The sequence below is a fragment of the Pleurodeles waltl genome, chromosome 6 (assembly GCF_031143425.1).
Source record: "Pleurodeles waltl isolate 20211129_DDA chromosome 6, aPleWal1.hap1.20221129, whole genome shotgun sequence".
NCBI classification, from domain to species: domain Eukaryota; kingdom Metazoa; phylum Chordata; class Amphibia; order Caudata; family Salamandridae; genus Pleurodeles; species Pleurodeles waltl.
In genome coordinates this window covers 935,139,631-935,164,563 of record NC_090445.1, presented here as the reverse complement: position 1 = coordinate 935,164,563, position 24,933 = coordinate 935,139,631, and the positions used below count along the sequence as shown (strand labels likewise).

General features: G+C 43.0%; 1 protein-coding gene across 6 annotated transcripts in view; it reads right to left on the bottom strand.

Annotated features, from left to right (window-relative positions):
• The window catches only part of JAKMIP3 (Janus kinase and microtubule interacting protein 3), a 698,412-nt gene that overhangs the window by 491,198 nt on the left and 182,281 nt on the right, over positions 1–24,933 (bottom strand). For all 6 annotated transcript variants that reach the window (XR_011204932.1, XM_069239747.1, XM_069239745.1 and 3 more), the window contains exon 2: positions 6,878–7,114. Coding sequence is in view for 5 of the 6 variants with exons in the window: in XM_069239747.1 (XP_069095848.1) it covers positions 6,878–7,012 (135 nt within the window). In the remaining variant the exon portion in view is untranslated. The remainder of the gene's footprint in view (positions 1–6,877; positions 7,115–24,933) is intronic.

Sequence of the window (24,933 nt, the reverse complement as noted above, 5' to 3'; positions counted from 1 at the left end):
GGGCTTCCCCACACAACATCCATGGAATTTGATGCATTCCTAGATTTACAAGAACGTGTAAACCTGGGAATGTGCCAAACAGATATGCCTCCCCAGGAGAGGTGTAACATGGAGAAATATGTTTATTTCTAATCGTTTTTTTTTCCTTTTTCCTCCGTCTATGTGTGCTGCATTCTGCAGCACACACAGAAAGAGGAAAAATCCTCTCAGGATTGTTTTTGTGCAGGAAGCTGCACCTTCCTGTACATAAACAATCCTGCATGCAATGCAGGCACCCTTGCACTGTGGTGCAAGGGTGCCCTCATTGGCGCTAGGCTGCCAGAAGGGTGCTGCAAGGTGACTTGCTGTGCTGCCCTGCACCACAAAGCCCATAACTATGGGCCTCAGTCTTTTACAACAATTATAAGTTATGAAAAATGTTAGAGACTGTGGTTCACTTTGCCGGTGAGAATTCAGCAGCAGTTTATTTATGTCCATAACCTCCTTTTCTCTAACACAATGGTAATTATATTTTTCAGCTACAGTGTAGAGGTTTTCTTCACGCGTTGTTACGTTAAAAGCAGTAAACGGAAGTACGCCAGTTACTATACTAATGTCCACTGAATCGTTTATACAAACATGTAAGTGCTATATAAAACACATTGTCATTATAATGTGCACACTCTTTAGAGAGTGATATTGTACTTTGGTGCAAAATGCACTCAAATGATAAATAACAAAGGTAGCAATATTAAAAAAAAACTAGGAAGACAATCGGTTGAGCTATTCCACTTTATTCAGACAAGTCGGTACATATGGTCCTCCCTGCTCGGTACACAGTTATGAATTGCGTGTGACAGCCTCGCTTTGCCGAACTCGGATACATCCAGGATCATAAGGCACCAACACTGTCAGCAAAATAAATGTGACAGCACAAGTTGCACGTATGTACCAAGCATGCCTCAAATCTGAAATGCACCCACTTCTTGGATCCCCAGACATATAGGATGTGACAGCAGAAACGGGCCACACGGCCTATCAGATCTGCTCATTTCACCAAACGTCACCAATGAACACACACTACTTGCTTCCAGCTCAGACCGGCTGTCGTTCTTATGTGACCAAGCTCCGAGGAATGCTGTGACCCCAGTGGCAGCGGTGGTGGAGACGTGCGCCTCCGCGTGTGCGCGCATGTTTAAATAAATCAGTCATCACGTAAAACATAGAACCTAAACCCATTCAAGTACTGTATGTCTTTTATTCAACCTCTATTATACTCTGTCTGGAAGCAGAGTAGTATTATGTATGCTCCTGGTGGAATCGTTTGTGAATGGGAGAGATGGTGCAATTGGGACTTAAAGTTAGCAAAGTATACAGATGACAGAAGGGTTAATATGATGTTTGAAAGAGAGAGGCCTCTAAAGTCTACACCTTACTGTAACTTTACATATCTCATCAGATATCACATCTCTGCAGAAAACACCATTATTATGAGTTGCAAATTGCTTCAAAGTATAACACGTGGTGCAATCCAATTTAGATGGAGGATGGCAAACTGACTTGACAGGATCAATCTGTCTGCTACCAGAGAGAATTTTCTCCACCTAATTGCACAGCACACGCCCAAATTTGTCAGGAGTTCTGTTTGATTTCCCAGCATTAGGCACTTAAAGCCATTTTTTAAATATATTGTGCGAAAGCTATAGTGGCAAAAGAAAGCAGGCTAAAAAGCATAATCTGGGAAACAATAAAAAACCATCAAACATTTGACATAAGTATTTCAACCATGCACTGAATACCCTTGAGGTTCAAGAGACCTGGGTAAGTGGTCTACCAGTGCCAATAGTTTCTATATTGATAACCCAAGCAAGCAAAGTTAACCTCCAGAGACCAGGACTTCAAGACAATTAAGAAACTGGCTCACAGCAGGTGAGCATCCATTCTTAATAAGCTGGAGGATTTGCCGACTTTTCTTTCACTGCCATTTAGCTTGGCCCTAAAGTAGGAGCGCATGAGATTGCTTCTGGGGCTAATTCCACAAAAAATGTTTTGGTATGGCCGAAGAAATCCTGCATCTAAGAACGGGCGCTGTAGATTATGTGCTATGCAGGAGGAATCATTAGTCCATATCCTTTGTGTATGTGAAAAGCTGCTCCCACTCAGAGTATTCTGGTTGCGACCAATATGGTGCGCATTACACACTCGCACTTGGTAAGATGGAAATGTAGAAATATGCTTGAAAAGTGAGTCTTCACAGTTGGCAGCTAGATTTATGAAGTTTCTGAGAGCAGTTTGGGCTCTACCATTAAATGCATCAGACACTATATCTCGTACTTTTGACTAGACTCCTGCTTGCCTATGGGATCTCCTAGAGACCTGGAGCCCAGATTGAGACCAGTCCGATACCCCATTCAGGGATGAAAGCTGCACTTCTCTGGCTTATTTCTTGTTTTTAACATCCATGCACTTCTTAAAGTGGCCTTTTCTATCAACACATTCCTCCTTCTCTTAAACTTTTAGCATGTCATGATTGGCATAGGTTGTAGGCCGCTTAAGCCAATGCAAGCATTATTTCACTATGGTCATAAAAAGGAAAAGCTATGCATTTATGATTTTATTATAATGATAGTGCCACCCACTACAGTAGCCTCACTATAGTAGCCTTTCAAACTTGTCTCAAGCCAGCCACTACCGTGCCTGTATATGCAGTTTTAAATTGCCATTTTGACCTGTCAAGTGTACCCACTTGCCAGGCGTGAACCTTCCTTTCTATTACATGTAAGTTACCATCAAAGGTAGGCCCTAGCCAGCAGGGTGCAATGTATTTAAAAAGTTGGACATGCACTTTTAAGTTTAACATGTCCAAATAGCGAAAGCCTTTAAATTCATATTTCACTATTGCAAGTACTATCTCACCCATAGGATAGCATTGGGATTACCTTAAACATCATTTAAGTGTAATTTCCAAATGAGAAAAGATGGACATATGGAATCTGGTGCCCCTGGAATCACAATTTAACATCACAACTTATTGTGAAGTCGGATTTTAAAATGTAACTCTGAAAATGCCACTTTTAGAAAGTTGGAATTTTCTTGCTTTAACCATTATGTGCCATTCTGTCTCTGAATACACACCTGGGGTAGGTGACAGCTGGGTTTTGTGCAGCCCCACTAGACAGTCACACACAAAGGGAGCTTGGGTGTGGCATTTGCGTACTGATGGCCTGTCACAAGGCTGATAGGTCTTCCTGGGCTAGATGGTTGGGAGAAACTAACACTTAATCCAGAACAGGCCTGTGTCTCTCCTCACACAAAGGGCTGCATAACCCCCTGTAGAGTGCCTGGAGCCATGGAGGTCATGACAGGGACCTTGTGGACTTCTAAGGAAGACCTGGAAGTTTCTCCAAACTTCCAGAACCAGGGCACCAAAGTATAAATACCAGACCCCAAACCCCACAAAATCAGATTTCTATTGGAATCAAGATAGAAGAACTGCTGTGCTGCCAGGAAGGACAGACACTCTGTCACTGCATTGCTGTGTTGTAGGAGGGACTGCCACTCTGCTATTTGCTTTGCTGTGTTGGACTGCTGCCTGCTGCTTCTGTCCTGCAGTGAGAAGGGCTTGACATGTTCTCTACATCCTTGCACCCGAGAGTCTCTAAGGGCTTGCTGGCTAGCCCCCGGTTCTTCTGCCTTCTTAGGGACATCAAATACTGCTTGCAAACCTCCTAGTGCTGCTGGACTCTGCCATCTGTGAGTCCTACCCTTGCCCAAGGTGCCCTCTCCAGCTCTGGGCCTCAGAAGTGCATTCTGCAGCTGCAAATTGCAAAAAGCAATGCATCACCCCAGTGTGGCAAACAAATTGATGTTTTGGCTCTAGGAAAAGATGCATCGCATCTACAGCTACAAACCTCAAGAAGCGATACATAGCTAGTGCATGATCAGACAACCAACGCATCACATCCCTGTCATTGATGTAGTGGCTATCCGACAACAGCGGCTTCACCACTGCACAACAAGACAATGATGCGGTACATCACATCCACCTCCATGGAGCCTGACGACAACGCATCACCTGAATGTGGCAGAAATACTGCTGCATCATCCTCTCACTGTTGACGCATTCCCCCAACAAAGGTGCTGTTGAGTGGACCTTGCCTCCCTTTCATTGCATGCAGCCTGAATTTTTAATTTACACATGTTCCTCGTGGCCTCAGGCAACCGTTCTACCACTATAGACTTCTAGGCACTGTTTTCACATTTAATCTTCAAAAATTCATATCTTGACTTCTACTGATTGGATTTTTGTCGTTTTGATCTTGTTTTAATCAGATAAATATTCTCTATTTTTCTAATCTGGTGTTGAGGCTTTTTGTGGTGTCTTTCACTGTGTTACTGTAATTAGGTTTTGCACAAGCACTTTACACTTTGCCTCTTAAGTTAAGAATGACTGCTCTGTGCCAAGCTACCAGGGGTTGAGCACAGGTTAATTTAGGGAGTGTAACTAACTTACCCTGACTAGGAGTGTGGTCCCTACATTGCCAGGGTGCATATCTCTGCCAACTAGAGACCCAATTTCTAACAGATATGAAAAGAGAGACATTTTGTGATTGTGTTCTTTCAATAATTTCCTTATTTTAATGTTAAAAATAAGATGTGCTGTATGTTATTCTCTGCTGACTGTATCATTAACATTACACAGTGGTAAAGGCTGAGATAGTGACCTCCTTGGGGATTGAAAAATGGACATGGCCCCTGAGATTGCAGCCAAGCATGGCCCAACTGCTCAACTGCACATCATCGCCGCAAAAACGTCTGGAGCACTTCTGCTTCATGCACCTTATCCCTGTGTTTTATCACAGTGGGCTGCTAGCCTGCTGCCAGTGTTTTAGTCAGATGAGGGAGAGCTGGTTACCTGTGGAATGCAGGCAGGGGAATAACATATGCAGTGCAGGACAGGCACTAACTCCTCCATGAGCTTTACTGTTCCTGGGTGCATTGCATTTCTGTGAGATTTCGTGAACCAATGTCATTTTCTGAGATCCTCACCAAATTTTGCATGGTGCTTCCATCATTCCATATAAATATTATTGCAGAAGGTGTTATGGTACCTGGTCCCAGAGATGTGAGGGGGGTCATTTGGTTCCCAATTATAGGTGTATTGCCTACCCAGCTGAGATGGTGTAGTGGTCTTGCTTTCGTCAGGGTTCACTGCATGCTTGCTGTAGGCACATGAGAATCTTTAAAATATTTCCTGCTGCAACGTTTGAAACATTATAGCATTTACATTATATAACATTTTGTAAATGCTCAGCTGCTCTGACTGATGCGGACCCTGCTTCATTTGTCCCTGTTTCTCTTCATTACTTATCACAAAATGAACTGTGAGAGCTGAATTGAGTCATCCTCTATAAGGATCTTGTTTTTCCGTCCTGGCTGAGGCTTTGAAAATACTGTTATAGTTCTAAATATTGATTTGTGGCTTTCCATCTTCCTAATTCCATCAAAACAATTCTGCTCTGATGGTCAGGTCGTAAATACCCCTTGGTTTGTGATTTAGGTTTTATGGCCAACTTCATCTTTTGAAGGCATATCATTCAAAGGAACAAAATCCATAGAAATATAATCCACCTCGGTGCGCATGGAATAATGAAGCATTTCAGATAAAACAATCATACCGTGTTTTTTATGTTAAACAACGCAAAGAGCACAACAATCAAAATCTAACCCACGGTACTGAGCAGTGTGGAAGTGTCGGAAATGGGTTCTGGTAATTCATCCTAAAAGGGAAAGGAAAGAGTATTCTATTGAGTGCAAAATCTTCGACTCGGTGCAATGAAACGGCTCTAAATAGTCAGGCAAATTGCCATGAGTAGGCATTCACAATGTATGCTCTGAGACAGGTTTAGGTGACATCCATGTCCTCTGTTATTACTACGGGGATATATTACCATACCTGTTGAGGCTGCAGCATCTCTGGGGTCAATTAGCATGGCTGGGTCTAAGAAGCAATCTCTACAATGGTGTTTAAGGCACATAGACCTATCTGGGCTACCCCATGGCCAGGGAAAGCCAATATACAGGAAGAAGATTTAGTTGTCTTTTAGAGTTTTAGACCTTTATGTTACTACGAACTAAGACAGGCCCATAAACTGTAGATTTCAAAATAGATCTGAGTACCAAACATTGACGTCGACAATACTATTGGAATTCTTTACCAATAAGTTAAACATTACAAACACACAAATGCCAGTTAGGGGTAGGCAGGAGTAGCAACAGCTCTCCCTGGTTTCTGGGATCATTAAAGAAGTCACAGGATTATAAATTAAGCAGGGTCCTATGAGCCATGTTTATTGTCTACAGTTTTCACTCATTGACCCCACAGTAGCCGTTCAGTAGAAGATCAGATACAACAGCAGGGTGAAAACTAGGGCAAGGAGTTAAACCTCTTGGCCCAAGGATGTATGATGTCACTTCTACTACCCCTCAGTTTTAATAAGTTAACATCCATATCTAAGCATTGATATTTAATCGAACATTGAGATGCTGGGGGCTTTGCTGAAGACAATGGAGTGAGTCAGGGCTAATAATGGTTGGTATTGGCCTTAAATTCTAAGGTGTGTCTATCTATTTCTCCCTTTTCACTTTAGAACAGCCTGCCGTTTAGTGAGTGGGAAGTTATAGCTCCTTTGACTCAGGCTATACTGGTTGTCAAAAGCCATCTCCCTTTTATAACCCCATGTCTGCAGGTCTGGCCTATAACTCCGTTTTTGGGCAATACCATCCAGTGTAGCCCTGGGCAGTGGGCCATAGGGCCATAATACATGATCACACTCAGGGCTTGGTAATAGCAATAATGTAGACCACAGGTTAAATATATGAAATGAAGGGTTCCCACCTTGCTCTTTTCTTGCTGCAGCTCAATTTGAATGTCTGTTAGTTTCGCCCTGAGCTCCTCATTGGCGGCCTGCAGAGAAGCTAAGGCATCAGGTTTGTCTCCCTTGGGTCGGCTGCTGGCACCCTTCTTGGACATTGTGAGAGGGTGGGGGTGGCAGAGCAGGCTCCCAAGCAGAGAGATCCTCCTGGTTCAAGGCTCCTCCTGGCTGGCACCCTTCTGCTACATTTTCCTACTCATCTGAAAAAGAGACAAATGACATTCCTATTGAGACCTGCGGGCCTGAGATCAACATTTGGCAATACATGATATATCAGCTCTTGCGTATTCAATGAGTGATGGCTTAATCACTGTCAGGGACAGCAGCGTGCAGTTCACAGCAGATATACCTAATTTCGACCACCAGTCATACCACTTTAAACACAAGCCTCATCTTATATGGCATGTCTCAATAATATACTTTCAAGTTCTGCATACAAATGATTTGATGGACTGCAGCATGTACACACACGTATGCTTCTCTTTGACCATAATGTTTAAACTCACAAGGGCCCATAACATATACAGAGAATCAGAACAGAGTACTTAGTGCATGGCACTGGTGCCAGCCAGAGCTGGTTTTGAAAAAATTTCCTTTTTGATTTGTTTATTTATGGCTTTCTACAGCCAAGCCCTGACCTATTAGGGCATAAGCCTAATTGCACAAGCAGCGCTGCCCTTGGGATTACATTTGCTTTCTCTGCCAGCGGTTTCATGGCAGTAACACCAACATAAAACTGCTGGCGGGGATCGGGTACAGGGAGGTCCAGGCGGCCCCAGCACTACCCATGCACTTGGCATGGGCGGTGCAGGGGCCCCTCAGGCCAGCACCATCCCAATGTTCCCTGTCTGCACAGCAGACAATGAACATTGCAAGGGTGCTGGTGCACCCGGCAGCCTACAGCATTGCCGCCTGTTCGATTACAAACTGGAGACAATGCTGTAGGTTGCCTCCCACTAGGCCAGCGGGCGGCAACTGAGGTTTGCACCCGCTGACCAGGCGGAAGTCCATAATACCAATGGCAGGGAGGTTACTATGTAGTCGGCGACCACCCTGTCGAGAAGTTTGCGGACCGCATTTTCTGTCCATCAACTTCTCAATGAGGCCCTATGTTTCAGGGTCATTATTAGTTATCATTACTATGGAGAACTAGTTATGGTTTTTCAGCCTTAGGTAGATTAGGGCCATGTTACTGTCCCTTGGTGGGCAAGTGATGATGGCTTGCCAAGTCAAAGGCTTTCTTCCGCCAAAGCCGCTGAGGCCTCACTAGCAAAAAGTTTGCTGGTCTTCCATCTATAAATGGTACATAGGAACCAAGCGATTAGCAGAGAAGGCAGTTGTCGTTGTTAGGTTGATGGCCAGATCTACAAACTTCTCAATAACGCCCTATATCATTTAGACTGTTTGGGCTCCCTTAAATCTACTCCTCCAAATACAGAGACTATCATTTTCAGCAGCATGCTTTGTGATGGATGAACATCATAGGGGGTCTAACTCTCTGCACTCTGCCGACTGAAGCGGCTCCTCAGTACGCTTTCTTTTTAACATACTAAGCCTTCAAGTTTTTCACACAACTATATTAAACTCTTTCCATATCTCCGCTCATGGCTCTTGTGACGTTGGAGCGGCCTGCTGCTGACAGTCCCTAAAACCCGCTTAGCTTGGCTGCTGGTTCTTCACTGTGCTCTCCATTGTCCAGTGGAACTATCGACCCTAAACCAGGGCAGAAAGCATCTTAAACAATCGCAAATTACTTGCTCCATCCTAACCACACCAGACACCATTCAAAAGCTTTCTCTACCATAAGTGATTTACTGATTTTATGGGAGTAAGTCACATTTATTACTGGCCTGAAAAGTCTGCGTAAATTTGAATCTTATTTGCTTATACACATAGCACCATAAAGTAATTGAGGGAAGAAATGTGTTCTAAAATAAATCTGATGGTTAACCTAACATATTCTGGTATTTGTTTCTAGGTAGAAACCTAGTGGTCATGATTGTCTACATTTGAAAAGAGGACACCTATCACACCATTGATCTTGAGCATGGACACACATGCAGATTGCAATCAATCCAAGTGCATTTAATTTCACAGACACAAATCTAAGTGAAACATTTCGATTCCACAGTGATAATAAGTATAGATGTCATTAAATTACGGTGACTATAATCACCAGTGGAAAACCATAACTCTCACATAATCTCATGTCAGCTATTTATTGGAAGGCAGTTAAATCTGTTCATGGAAGATTAAATATTATTGATTCCCAAAAGAAACATAATAATTAAGGATGAGATTCTGAATCCAATCAAATGTGAGATAGGTGTTTTAAATCTCCCTAAGGCAGACAAAGCATATAGTATTTGTCCACAAAATATGCCTAGCTTTTCATAAATAATAATTATATAAGTTAAACTCTCCAGCACAACCTTGGGATAATACATTATAAACACAGTTTTGTAAATCACATCAGAATGACTTTTTAAACCTCTATATTTCATGCAATTGATCTATGGAAATTTAATTTTCAGTAGATCAAGAGCGTGTCATGAAGAAGGCACATATTTCCAACCTGAACATTCAGTGCTGTAGGAATTAAAAATGGAAATCAAGCACATTTCCTATCACCTCTTTAACAAGCGAACGATGAGCAACTGTGCATAAAATAGTGTTTAGGAATATAAAGAAATTATTTTTTTAGTGTTCTCAATACTCATTTTTAGGGGCGAGTGCAAAGCGCTCTGTCCCCTGCAGTAATCTCTCTTTGGGCTTCTAACCACGGCCATGTCACGTCAGTCACTTTCATTGGTTTGTGGGCTTGCCTTTTGCTTGCTTTCATTCGTGAAAGGCATGCATATGTCATGCCTTTTCCAGTGTTTAGCCCACCTACACAGCACCAGTAAACTACTGAAAACATACGAGGCTCCATGTTTTCAGCATGGTTTTCAGACTACTTTATCTTTTTATTTTCCATGCAGCACGGTCGCGCCGGGGTTTACATAGCACGTGGAGCTCTGTTTTTCCGTTTTCAATTTCAGTGCGATTGCGCTGCATTTTACATAGCGTGATCGCGCTTCGTTTTTTTCTTTTAATTTGTGTGCAAAGAAACAACCGGTTTGGAGTTTACAACACCAATAGCTCTAACTCAATCAATTGCGAGACCCGTTGCATGGCAAATGCTTGTTTAATATTGTAAGGACACTAATCGAAAAAGGTAAGCAGTGCATGTGTTTATTAGGGTCGAGTGCACGCAGGCACTCTGGCCCCTGTTGTAATCTCTCTGTGCGCTTTTAACCACTCCCATCAGTTTGGTTGGTATGTGGGCTTGCCTTTTAAAATTCACTTGATTTCATTAGTGAAAGGCATCTATACGTCATGCCTTTTCTGGTGTTTAGCTCTCCTCTACAGCACCGATACACTACTGAAAACATACGAGGCTCTGTGCTTTCTGAATGGCTTCTGCGCTATTTCTTTTTATTTTCTGCGCAGCATGGCCTGGCTGGGCTGTAGTCGAGCGCTTTGCATGACATCAACCCTGTTACATGGATAATTCTACTTTTGCTGCTACATGGCTAATTCTACTTTTGCCGGTTACATGGATAATTGCACTTTTGCCGGTTACATGGATAATTGCACTTTTGCCGATACGTTTCACTGTGAGCGAACTTCTGTTTCCTTTTCTGTGTCTCCTTCACGCCCATGGCGACCGTCAGCTCGCATATGTGAAACTGTTTCACTTTTCATTTTCAGTTTATGTGGCAAGAAAAGTCCAGTTAGGAGTTTACCACGCCAATAGGTCTAACTCGAGTAAATGTGAGACCCACTGCATTGTAAATACTTGTTTTTATTCCGCGACAATCAGAGTACGGGCACGTTATTTGTAGAGCTAATAACTAAGCATGAAAACAATTTATTCTGAAAGCAGACCTTTGGTAGGAGTGAATTAGGGAAATAGTCACAACTTAATGTGCGTCTCCCAGGTGCACAATATAAGTAATGTCATTTTCTCACTTTCTATTATCCCAAAGAGGCTTAATCCCAAAATACTTCACTCACACTTCCCCGCTTCCTCTTCTTCTTTGTGCCCATCAGTGCCTGAGTTTCCTGGAGAGCTGCAAATGTGCTTTCTCTGATTTTATGGGCAGGTATGCAGGTCTTTCTGAGGAATAGAAATGGCAGCGGAACAGATTCTCTCCTTCTTCTCCTGTTTCCCCTGCTTTGTCTTGGAGGTCACTTTTTTATTTTAGTTTTCCCTCCAGCACCTTCCTCTTCCTGGGCTTCCCCTGACTATGATGAACAGGAGGCGATGTTTGTGCCAGATTCTGCCAACTCCTATTTTAAAGTTTATACAAAAGGCAAACCTTAAACCAATATTAACTTACCTCTCATCAAATTTGCTATTGCACATGGAGGAAGATCAAATGGGAACTAGCAGTGATTGATTTCTTCAATTCATTAAACCTCTTGTTCCCTAGGTCCCTATTATCCCAACTGTTATGACCTTTTAGGGAGAGAGTGGAGCATCCACATTGAGTCTCCATTCCAAGGTTCATTGGTAGACTTTATCCACTGGCTAAGGATGAAACTGAGCTGCCTTAAGGCATAACAGTTGACTATTTCTTACTTAGCCTCACCGGAAAGCCTTCTCCATTGTCAGAAGACTAGCCTTGTTGGACCTGGTAGACAGGAAGGTGGAGAATGCACTCATGAGATCACATGCTGGCTAAAGCCTTACCATGATATCAGAGGAATAGCAGTTTACACCTACTAATCTCTTGTTAAGGATTTTCAGACTCTCTCTTTTACCATCCAAGAAGGCGAGGCTGTATCTCAGCCCCTGGGAAGAAAGGGGGTTCAGCCAAGTACCTCTCGGATTTAATGTTTGATAACCTGAGAACTTCCTCTTGGCATGTGCGGGAGCCATGGCTGCCAGGAATTATTTATGTCTGAGGAGTCGGAAGGGAGACGTGTCCAAAAAGAGTTGCTTTTACATATGCCTCACTCCGGTAATAGAGTGTTAGGAAAATAATTAGAAGAGGTATTATTAACATCTTTCATGTCCCAAAAACATACTCAGTTATTTTGTTCTAAGCAGAGATCCGGGAGAGGAAGTAGGGAGAAGTATGTCAATTAAAATAGTAAGAAAATTCATTTTGATCACAATTGTTCAAGGCTTCAGCCCATGGGAGCTTATTCTAGCACCTCATCTCGTAAGTCAGGAGGCAACATACACATAAGCAGTGTTCCTGACTATGCCAGGATGTCCAAAATCTCAATTTGAGATTATTGTTTCATTTACAAGGTAGGTGGAAAGAGTTAATTTCAAACAACTGGAAAAATATTTCAGAAGGTTATTTCAATAAAGCATTACCTCTATTCCCAGAACTGCATTTTGCAAGTACTCTATGTCCTCAGGACATGGGGAAGAGAAAGTGCAAACAGTATCTCTCTTCTGGTCATAATGAATTCCATCATTCCCGTTCCCCCACAGGAGAGCAGGAAGGGATGCTATACTTGTGAATTTTTAGTCCAAAAGGCTACCTGAGACTACAGGATGATAATAGATCTGAGGTTCCCTAATACCTTTATTCCAAAGATTTGCTTCAAGATGAACTTCCTCCAACATGTAATTCCACTCATTTCCAAAGGGGATTATTTGTCCCCTGAGTACCTACACATCCCTATTACGTCCTTAAATCAGAGTTTTCTCAGATTTGCTCTTATTCACCACCATTAGTAATGCCAGATTTTACCATTTGGCCTGAAGACCTCTCCAAGGGTCTTTACAAAGGTTATAAAGAAGGTTTTAACTCCAGTTATAGGACATACTCAGGGGATAATGGTCTATTGTTACATAAACAACCACTCAATCCAGGCTTCAACTATGAAGTATGTGTTGAAGGATACAGACACTATGGTTCAAGTGCTCCATAGTTTTGGGTTTTTAATCACCCGAATGAAATCTCATTTAACACCATGGCAGAACCTGGAGTACATAGGAGAAGTATTCATCACCTCTCTTGCTACAAGCCACAACGATGAAGTTAGAGAATCGACTAGCAGACTTGCTTTCCAGGTCAAAGACTCCAGTGAGACAGTGGTTTCAAGTTCAGGGAGACATGGTAAATATCGTTGTCATTTATTTTCTTGTGCTTTTCTAACTGCCTAGATCTTAGAAGCCACTTTATTGTACTGAGTACTGTATACTTTACTTCTTTGTTTTAGGCATCAATTTTTAACATCATTCTCTGGGCATGCCTGCACCTGGAAAACCTGGTTAATCATAATCTAAACTATTGGGTCCCTCACCTACAGGACTATGAACACCTAATTCCTGTATCCAACTCTGTCAAGGACAGTCTACGGTGGTGGATAAGACCCTCTTCTCTGTTACAGGGATCGATGCTCAAATATCCCAACTCAATGGTGATCACAGCAGACACCAGCAGTTTAGTCAGACTATTCAAGGTATTTGGTGTGAGCTAGAGAAGAAAGGATCATTCAACTGAAGGGAGATGATTGATGTTTGGAGAGCTGTTCAGGCCTGTTCTCTCCAAATCTGAGGGAAGGCCTTGATAATAAGGACAAACATTAGGATGATTGTTGCCTGCTTAAACTGCCAATTCAAGATAGGTTGCTTCACCCTCTTTCAGTTGCCCCAGCAGATTTGCCTCTGGGCCAACCACAATTTCCTGAATCTGAAGCCTCTATATCAATGACACTTTGAATGTACAGGTAGATCATCTATGCAAGGTCTTTACTTGTTCTCAGGAATTTGTTCTGGAACATTTTTCAAGACACATGTCACAGGCAGGGGTTGTTCCTCTCTTAGACCGTTTGCAAACCAGTTCAACCCTTAGAACGAGAGTATCTCTTGAAATATAAGGAGTCTCAAGCACTACTAGTGAGGTTGCAGAAAGAGACAGTGGAGATGATAGCTGTCCTTCCATGTTAAACAAGGAGGACTTGGTTTCTTCTGCTACGTCAGTTAGCAGTGGACTATGCATGGATTCTTCCACTTTCACCATGTTTTCTGAGCCATTATACTCTTTCTGTAGACTGTTTGATTGACTAATGTTATTCGTATGGAAGCTGAAAGGAAGGGGTACATGAACAAAGGCTTATGTGCTTCTGTGTTAAAATCACTACACACCTCTAGGACAACATCTAGAAACATGGCATTTAATCTTCATTGATCATCTTTTAATTCCTGGTATGTCTCTAAAGAAATATCACAAGTCTTGGTTTCCATCCCTGATATTCTACAATTCTTACAGGATGGTTTTGACATAGGGTTGTCTGTGGCCACCTCTAGATTGAAATGGTGATCCATATGATCTCTTAGAGGTTATTAGGATGATTTTTCCACAATTGAGCCTTTGGTTTCAAGGTTGTTTGGAGATTTTACACCTAAACATTAAGAACCCTTTTCCTCCTTGTGATCTACCATTTTTATTATTGAGGTAACTGCTTTTGAGCCCTTGGATACTATTACTGAGACATTTCTTACCATGAAGGTCTTGTTTTTGGTCGCAATCACAGCAGCAAGGAGAGTAGGGTAGTTGGGTGCATTAGCTTATTGTCATCCTTATTTTAAAAAAATTGAATGACTGAATCGTATTTTCCCTAGATCTCAATTTTATCTCCAAAGTTAATACCTCCTTTCATAATGAGAAAGCGATATTGCTCCCCTCCTTACCTTGTGACTTTTGTGCTCCAACCAGACTACCACGTCCTCTGAATATATTGGGGATGGTAAAGATGTATCTGAAGCAGTCTACTTAATTCAGAAAGCCACATAGTCTTTTGTTCACTTTGCCACGTGAAGAGAGGGGAAAAAGCCTTCATTGGACAGGCATATCAGGGAAGTGGTAAACAGATGCTTGGCACTGTTTCAGCTCATTCAACAAGCGGAATGGAAACTTCTTGGGCTGAGTTGGCTGGGATTTATAGCAAATGTCTGAAGAACGGCACATGGGCTACACCTTCCATATTCAACACTAACTATGGGCTTAATATAGCACAGGGCTCTGAACTGACTTTTGGCTCCTCAGTTATTAAAAGTAAAATGTATTTGTTGTGATTTTCGGAGACACTGTTTTTTGTTGTGTTATGTCCAGTGATTGCATGTGATGATATATAGTATATGGAATGATTAACAATTTTCTCCCTTTCTCTGAAATCATTAAAGTTGTACTCTTGGTATTATTATGGTTGATGAGGCGAGTTTGCTTTGACAGTCCTCAAATACGTAATGAATGGGATGAGTAAGGTGATGAGGAGGTAATGCCAGGATTACTTACTGCAATCTTCTTTACTCAAATTCTTCTTTACTCATCCCATGACTTATTGCCTTCCTTTCGTTCCTGTTTCATCATCAGCTCTTGCTAGGAGGTTGTTACAAAACAGGACGTAGGGAAGTGTGAGTGAAGTATTATGTGGCCTAGCCTCTTAGTAGCTAAAGAAATAGAGGAAAGCTTTAGATGTTGTGAACAAGTGTCAGTAATGCTGGCACATTACTCAAATACGAAAGTCCTGGTACAAGTAAGGAAGGATCGGAGAATTCAAGATTACTGGTAAGATATCCAAGCATTAAAGACCATAGAGGTCTTTATCAAAAGACCGATGGGTAGCTGTTGAATAGATTCATCAGTGCATAAAAAGGACTTTCTTTCTAGTTTGGTTTGTTATGTTTGGCTAATAAGATTGACCTCGATGAGCAAAAGCATTACCTGGCAACTGCAAAACATAAACACTTTTGATCAAAGTCCTAATAGGCCACCTTTTCTTTCTCCCACCTTCAAGTGTCCTAAGAATGACAAACTCTTACAACACACTTTGCATATCAATTTTAAAACATCAGTCATAAAATAAATCCCATGTTGTATATTATTGAAGGTGAAACGATAAGTAACATATAGGCAAAATCATCAATATAATAAATAGTATCAGTAACTGCAGTATTAAAATGTCAATCTGGGTGAGAAAAACACAGTAAAACAATTGTTGATTGACAGGATATAGCTAAACATCGAAATTGTCAAAATATTCTAAGATGTAATGTATGTTTTACCAGAATGAAAAATATTCTCACAGAATATCCACAATGACAGACAAATGTGAACTAGAGTTTGCGCTCCAGTATTTGTTCCAATTTGAAAACGGAAGTGCTTCTTTAATAATGTAGAAATAGAAAGCGGATACGAAATTGTTTGCTAGTCTAAATATCCACATTTTGCATGGTAGTAACAAGAGAGAAAGCAAGAGCAGCAGGCAAGTCAAATGTGATTCTGCGCAATGATGCTGTTTGACATGTTATGTCTGATGTAATATGTGATGTCATAAGCAGTGCATTTTGAAGATGTATTTTATAGTTAGCTCAGAACTACTATAACTGGTAAATTAGTGTGTTTATTTGGTTGTAAATGTTAGTTTTTATCTGTTTTCATCACCCAACTATAACATTACTTTAATTTTATTTTTTCCAGCGAATTTCTGGAGTCTTATTTTATCATAATCAGCCAACTTCCCTGCTGTACATGGCCTTTGGCTATAGGAATTGGGGGCTAAGCTGCAGGGACTGCACCCGGCCAGCCAACCCCCTGCTGTGCAAGACCTTCAGCCATGCGCCGCAGGGGGTTCGCCAGAGGTCCTGACCTATACACTCAACCCTCCCACGGATGGCATCAAAATACCACCTGGTCCATTTAGCTCGCCAAAGTCCTTGCATGTGTGCAGCGAGTCCACCTCTGTTCACTACTGCGAGAAAAGGTTGCTCTTGTACATCTTTTGGATTTAGCCCTTCCTCCCTTTTATTTTTTAATTACCTCTGCCCCCTTCCCATAAGAACCCATGTCCGAAAGGGCCCCTCCTGTCAGATATCAAGCAGTCACACCTGTAACCGAACACCACGCAGTCATGAGTGCTGGCAGAGAGCAACAATAGAACAGGAGACGGGGTTAGAGAGGACTTCATCGAATACGAATAGAACTCGATGTAACGAAGAATGCAAATATGTAGTCAACCATTACTGCCATCTACAGCTGCTATTTCACAGATACTAATAGTCATTTTGCTAAAAAAGTCAACTTTGTAGTGTAAAGCAATTTCAGAATTGAGACATAGCCTTTCTTGAGCAGTTATCGCAGAGAATTTAATATTATAGTGTAATTAACAATAATCAGCTACGACCGTCTTCACCAGCTAGAACAACTGCCTGCACATATCCCTCATACCTATTTGTTATTACCTTTCTTTACCTTATAAATACATATGCAAGATAATAGTGGTATACAAATGAACCTCAATCAAATATTTCAAAGCAAAAACACATCATTAACTAAAAGCTAATGATATGCAGCTAAGTTATACCATGGAGCTAAGGTTCCAGCTGCATCCCATGGTGGACGTGAACATGGTAAAATCAGTGGGATTGTAGGCTTAAGACCTTTTTATACTATAGACACCCAGTGCTCCGTGATTAGCGTCTTTACTCATTAGTTGTTTGTAAATTTCGATGTGCCCTTTTGAAAGCTGCAAAGTAGGTTGCGCAGGCCATAGTAACTGTGTCACACGCCACTCAGTGCGTGGGTTGCTTGCAGGGGGCGACCTGGTGCCAGGACTCCAGCTGTTACACGCCAGTACAGAACTAAGGACCACCACTGAGGGGAAGATGTGAGTAATCATTCTGATAGGAAATGGTAGTAAAGAAGTCCTGGCAACCTGAAACGCCAAAAGGAAAATATTTTGTTATGAAAGTACATTCCATATATGTTCTACATTTAGAGCATTGTCTGTATTTACTTAGATTGCAAATAAATCAGTCACAGAGGTGCTACCAATTTCCACTTCTGTGCTTGTAAGGGATAGACACATTTTCAGTCCTGTTGTCCAGTCACAACCTGGTCCATCCTAACACGTTTTGGGTTGGATTAGCACACCCATGATGTTATTTACACATATATGTGTTTGACTGTACTACTCCACCAGCTGACTTGTAATAGCAGCAGGGGTCAGTAGGTGTCCATTTAGGGGTGGAGGGGTGGAGGAGAGATATAGTGTACATTTCATCTTGCTGCTCTTACACCAGCTTATGTTGGGAGACAACAACCAGGGGTGCTTTGGACTGCTGCAGTAAGGTAGAAGGCCTACTGCGGAGACACAATACCTTCATACAAGGCATAAGAACTCGGGAAGGAGTTCCAACAAACTAAACATACCACTGCAACTATCTTTAGTAACCCACATAATGAAGTATGTGAAAGCACACTTGTAGTAACATCTGTAACATGTGAAACAGTACTGCTGCAAATAAGAAACGTCAGCAAAATTAACGCCCAGTTGCAAACAGAACAGCTCTGGTAACGTTTCCAATCCATCCCCAGCAAAGTAGTCAAAGCATGTTAGGTAACACCCTAAAAAGTGCATGGAAATGCCCCATGACCACCATACTGAGTGCATTATAGTGCAGTTGGGGCAACACCAACAATAGCAAGTAATGTCACCGTAAAGTAGCTTAATGTTGTGCTCGCAATCAGTAACACATTGAGGAGTAAATCTTTCCAGTTGCCCAATATGTAAATATAGAGAACGCTTTCCTGTGGATCTGTAACAAAATTGGAGGTTGTATGTCCAAATCTAGCAGTACTTAAGCGAATCCTGAAAGGTAAATTGTGGTTGGTAAATTCAAAGTGAATAACAAGCAAACAGTACCATTTGGTGAGTCGGGATTACTTATGAACGGTGCACAAGGAAATTCATCCTGCTAATTTGAAAACCTACTTAAGTAGCAACCACAATTCGTGTCAAGGTGAAACAAAGTAAACCCAAATTAACCTGTGCTTAACCTCTCATAGCTTGGCGCAAAATGAGTCAGGCTTAACTTAGAGGCAGTGTGTAATGTATTTGTGCAGCACTTTAAACAATAATAAAGTAAAAACACAACACAAGAAAAATCCCACACCATTTTCGTAAAATGTAATAATTTACTTGAGACCAAAAAGGCTAAACTCCAATTAGTAGAACCGGAGCTATGCAATTTCTAAGATTTAAGTGACAACAGTGCTTAGAAGAGCAAAGCACCGGACATAAACAAAGTCACAAGTTCAGGCTGACCGTGATGGAGCATTGGCCAGAGACAGTCACCAAGTTAGGCCCATTGAACCAAGGGCATTTTTTTTTACGCTTCTTAGCACCCCCTAATGCCCCCAGGTGTGCACCATATCTAAGATATGGCGCAACATGGTGATAGTTAGGGAACTAGCATCAAAATCTTTGATACTAGTTTGGAGCTTTGCAGGATTAGCAACAAAAATGTTGACGCTAATCCTGCAAAGCCCATTGAGGTCCATTGTAAACAATGGTGTGCTTCCTTTTAACACCAACTCTGAGCAGATATTAAAATTGCTGACGAAAAAAGAATGACACAAGGAAATCTCTTAGATTTCTTGGCGCCATTTTTTCGGCCCGCCTAAAGGGGGAACACCCGCTTTGCATACATTATGCCTGGTGCAGGCATATTGTAGTGCAAAGGGTTACAGTGTGGCACAATGCATGCATTGTGCCACTTTGTAAATTTGTTGTGGGGATTTTTGCCTCGTTGGGCCACATTAGCATTAAAAAAAGGATGCTAATGTGGCACAAAGAAGTGCTAGGGGCTCTTAAATCTGCCCCCAAGTACCGTAAGTCTGGGTTGTAAAGTCCTGCACAAAGGATGAGTTTTGCAGCATCAGTTCCAATGGGCTGCAAGGCTGTGATGCAAGGTCCTTTGGGATGCATCAAACAGCAGCAGTTCCAGTAAGCTGCAGGGCTGTGATGTGAGGCCATGCATTGAGATTGCATCACACAGAGGAAGTTCTGCGGCTGTGCGGGGCGATGCATTACACTGTGTCATTTCTTAACCCCTTCGCTGCCAGGCCTTTTCCCCCTCCTGTGCCGAGCCTTTTTTTGGCTATTTGGAGCAGTTCGCGCTTAGGCCCTCATAACTTTTTGTTCACGTAAGCTACCCACGCCAAATTTGCATCCTTTTTTTCCAACATCCTAGGGATTCTAGAGGTACCCAGACTTTGTGGGTTCCCCAGAAGGAGGCCAAGAAATTAGCCAAAAAACTGTGAAAATTTTGTTTTTTTTTAAAAAAATTGAAAAATGGGCTGCAGAAGAAGGCTTGTGGTTTTTTCCCTGAAAAGGGCATCAACAAAGGGTTTTCTGTGATAAAATCACCAGCTTCCCAGCTTTCAGGAACAGGCAGACTTGAATCAGAAAACCCAATTTTTCAACACAATTTTGGCATTTTACTGGGACATACCCCATTTTTACGATTTTTTGTGCTTTCAGCCTCCTTCCAGTCAGTGACAGAAATGGGCATGAAACCAATGCTGGATCCCGGAAACCGCAACATTTCTGAAAAGTAGACAAAATTCTGAATTCAGCAAGGGGTAATTTGTGTAGATCCTACAAGGGTTTCCTACAGAAAATAACAACTGAAAAAGAAAAATATTGAAATTGAGGTGAAAAAAACATCAATTTTTCTCTAAGTTTTACTCTGTAATTTTTTCCTGCAATGTCAGATTTTCGAAAGCAATATACCGTTACGTCTGCTGGACTCTTCTGGTTGCGGGGATATATAGGGCTTGTAGGTTCATCAAGAACTCTAGGTACCCAGAGCCAATAAATGACCTGCACCCTGCAGAGGGTTTTCATTCTATGCCGGGTATACAGCAATTCATTTGCTGAAATATAAAGAGTAAAAAATAGCTATCAAGAAAACCTTTGTATTTCCAAAATGGGCACAAGATAAGGTGTTGAGAAGCAGTGGTTATTTGCACATCTCTGAATTCCAGGGTGCCCATACTAGCATGTGAATTACAGGGCATTTCTCAAATAGATGTCTTTTTTACTCACTGTCTTACATTTGGAAGGGAAAAATGTAGAGAAAGACAAGGGGCAATAACACTTGTTTTGCTATTCTATGTTCCCCCAAGTCTCCCGATAAAAATGATACCTCACTTGTGTGGGTAGGCCTAGCGCCCGCGACAGGATACGCCCCAAAACACAACGTGGACACATCACAGAAAACAGACCTGTTTTTAGCAAAGTGCCTACCTGTGGATTTTGGCCTGTAGCTCAGCCGCCACCTAGGGAAACCTACCAAACCTGTGCATTTCTGAAAACTAGAGACCTAGGGGAATCCAAGATAGGGTGACTTGTGTGGCTGGGACCAGGTTCTGTTACCCAGAATCCTTTGCAAACCTCAACATTTGGCTAAAAAAACACATGTTCCTCACATTTCTGTGGCAGAAAGTTCTGGAATCTGAGAGGAGCCACACATTTCCTTCCACCCAGCGTTCCCCCACGTCTCCCGATAAAAATGATACCTCACTTGTGTGGGTAGGCCTAGCGCCCGCGACAGGAAACGCCCCAAAGCGCAACATGGACACATCACAGAAAACAGACCTGTTTTTAGCAAAGTGCCTACCTGTAGATTTTGGCCTGTAGCTCAGCCGCCACCTAGGGAAACCTACCAAACCTGTGCATTTCTGAAAACTAGAGACCTAGGGGAATCCAAGATGGGGTGACTTGTGTGGCTGGGACCAGGTTCTGTTACCCAGAATCCTTTGTAAACCTCAAAATTTGGCTAAAAAAACACATGTTCCTCACATTTCTGTGGCAGAAAGTTCTGGAATCTGAGAGGAGCCACAAATTTCCTTCCACCCAGCGTTCCCCCACGTCTCCTGATAAAAATGATACCTCACTTGTGTGGGTAGGCCTAGCGCCCGCGACAGGAAACGCCCCAAAGCGCAACGTGGACACAGCCACATTTTTGAAGGAAAACAGAGGTGGTTTTTGCAAAGTGCCTACCTGTAGATTTTGGCCTGTAGCTCAGCCGCCACCTAGGGAAACCTACCAAACCTGTGCATTTCTGAAAACTAGAGACCTAGGGGAATCCAAGATGGGGTGACTTGTGTGGCTGGGACCAGGTTCTGTTACCCAGAATCCTTTGCAAACCTCAAAATGTGGCTAAAAAAACACATGTTCCTCACATTTCTGTGGCAGAAAGTTCTGGAATCTGAGGGGAGCCACACATTTCCTTCCACCCAGCGTTCCCCCACGTCTCCCGATAAAAATGATACCTCACTTGTGTGGGTAGGCCTAGCGCCCGCGACAGGAAACGCCCCAAAGCGCAACATGAACACATCACAGAAAACAGACCTGTTTTTAGCAAAGTGCCTACCTGTGGATTTTGGCCTGTAGCTCAGCCGCCACCTAGGGAAACCTACCAAACCTGTGCATTTCTGAAAACTAGAGACCTAGGGGAATCCAAGATGGGGTGACTTGTGTGGCTGGGACCAGGTTCTGTTACCCAGAATCCTTTGCAAACCTCAAAATTTGGCTAAAAAAACACATGTTCCTCACATTTCTGTGGCAGAAAGTTCTGGAATCTGAGAGGAGCCACAAATTTCCTTCCACCCAGCATTCCCCCACGTCTCCCGATAAAAATGATACCTCACTTGTGTGGGTAGGCCTAGCGCCCACGACAGGAAACGCCCCAAAGCGCAACGTGGACACAACCACATTTTTGAAGGAAAACAGAGGTGTTTTTTGCAAAGTGCCTACCTGTAGATTTTGGCCTGTAGCTCAGCCGCCACCTAGGGAAACCTACCAAACCTGTGCATTTCTGAAAACTAGAGACCTGGGGGAATCCAAGATGGGGTGACTTGTGTGTCTGGGACCAGGTTCTGTTACCCAGAATCCTTTGCAAACCTCAAAATGTGGCTAAAAAAACACATGTTCCTCACATTTCTGTGGCAGAAAGTTCTGGAATCTGAGAGGAGCCACAAATTTCCTTGCACCCAGCGTTCCCCCACGTCTCCCGATAAAAATGATACCTCACTTGTGTGGGTAGGCCTAGCGCCCGCGACAGGAAACGCCCCAAAGCGCAACGTGGACACATCACAGAAAATAGACCTGTTTTTAGCAAAGTGCCTACCTGTGGATTTTGGCCTGTAGCTCAGCCGCCACCTAGGGAAACCTACCAAACCTGTGCATTTCTGAAAACTAGAGACCTAGGGGAATCCAAGATGGGGTGACTTGTGTGGCTGGGACCAGGTTCTGTTACCCAGAATCCTTTGCAAACCTCAAAATTTGGCTAAAAAAACACATGTTCCTCACATTTCTGTGGCAGAAAGTTCTGGAATCTGAGAGGAGCCACAAATTTCCTTCCACCCAGCGTTCCCCCACGTCTCCCGATAAAAATGATTCCTCACTTGTGTGGGTAGGCCTAGCGCCCACGACAGGAAACGCCCCAAAGCGCAACGTGGACACAACCACATTTTTGAAGGAAAACAGAGGTGTTTTTTGCAAAGTGCCTACCTGTAGATTTTGGCCTGTAGCTCAGCTGCCACCTAGGGAAACCTACCAAACCTGTGCATTTCTGAAAACTAGAGACCTCGGGGAATCCAAGATAGGGTGACTTGTGTGGCTGGGACCAGGTTCTGTTACCCAGAATCCTTTGCAAACCTCAAAATGTGGCTAAAAAAACACATGTTCCTCACATTTCTGTGGCAGAAAGTTCTGGAATCTGAGGGGAGCCACAAATTCCCTTCCACCCAGCGTTCCCCCACGTCTCCCGATAAAAATGATACCTCACTTGTGTGGGTAGGCCTAGCGCCCGCGACAGGAAACGCCCCAAAGCGCAACGTGAACACATCACAGAAAACAGACCTGTTTTTAGCAAAGTGCCTACCTGTGGATTTTGGCCTGTAGCTCAGCCGCCACCTAGGGAAACCTACCAAACCTGTGCATTTCTGAAAACTAGAGACCTAGGGGAATCCAAGATGGGGTGACTTGTGTGGCTGGGACCAGGTTCTGTTACCCAGAATCCTTTGCAAACCTCAAAATTTGGCTAAAAAAACACATGTTCCTCACATTTCTGTGGCAGAAAGTTCTGGAATCTGAGAGGAGCCACAAATTTCCTTCCACCCAGCATTCCCCCACGTCTCCCGATAAAAATGATACCTCACTTGTGTGGGTAGGCCTAGCGCCCACGACAGGAAACGCCCCAAAGCGCAACGTGGACACAACCAAATTTTTGAAGGAAAACAGAGGTGTTTTTTGCAAAGTGCCTACCTGTAGATTTTGGCCTGTAGCTCAGCCGCCACCTAGGGAAACCTACCAAACCTGTGCATTTCTGAAAACTAGAGACCTGGGGGAATCCAAGATGGGGTGACTTGTGTGTCTGGGACCAGGTTCTGTTACCCAGAATCCTTTGCAAACCTCAAAATGTGGCTAAAAAAACACATGTTCCTCACATTTCTGTGGCAGAAAGTTCTGGAATCTGAGAGGAGCCACAAATTTCCTTGCACCCAGCGTTCCCCCACGTCTCCCGATAAAAATGATACCTCACTTGTGTGGGTAGGCCTAGCGCCCGCGACAGGAAACGCCCCAAAGCGCAACGTGGACACATCACAGAAAATAGACCTGTTTTTAGCAAAGTGCCTACCTGTGGATTTTGGCCTGTAGCTCAGCCGCCACCTATGGAAACCTACCAAACCTGTGCATTTCTGAAAACTAGAGACCTAGGGGAATCCAAGATGGGGTGACTTGTGTGGCTGGGACCAGGTTCTGTTACCCAGAATCCTTTGCAAACCTCAAAATTTGGCTAAAAAAACACATGTTCCTCACATTTCTGTGGCAGAAAGTTCTGGAATCTGAGAGGAGCCACAAATTTCCTTCCACCCAGCGTTCCCCCACGTCTCCCGATAAAAATGATTCCTCACTTGTGTGGGTAGGCCTAGCGCCCACGACAGGAAACGCCCCAAAGCGCAACGTGGACACAACCACATTTTTGAAGGAAAACAGAGGTGTTTTTTGCAAAGTGCCTACCTGTAGATTTTGGCCTGTAGCTCAGCTGCCACCTAGGGAAACCTACCAAACCTGTGCATTTCTGAAAACTAGAGACCTAGGGGAATCCAAGATAGGGTGACTTGTGTGGCTGGGACCAGGTTCTGTTACCCAGAAT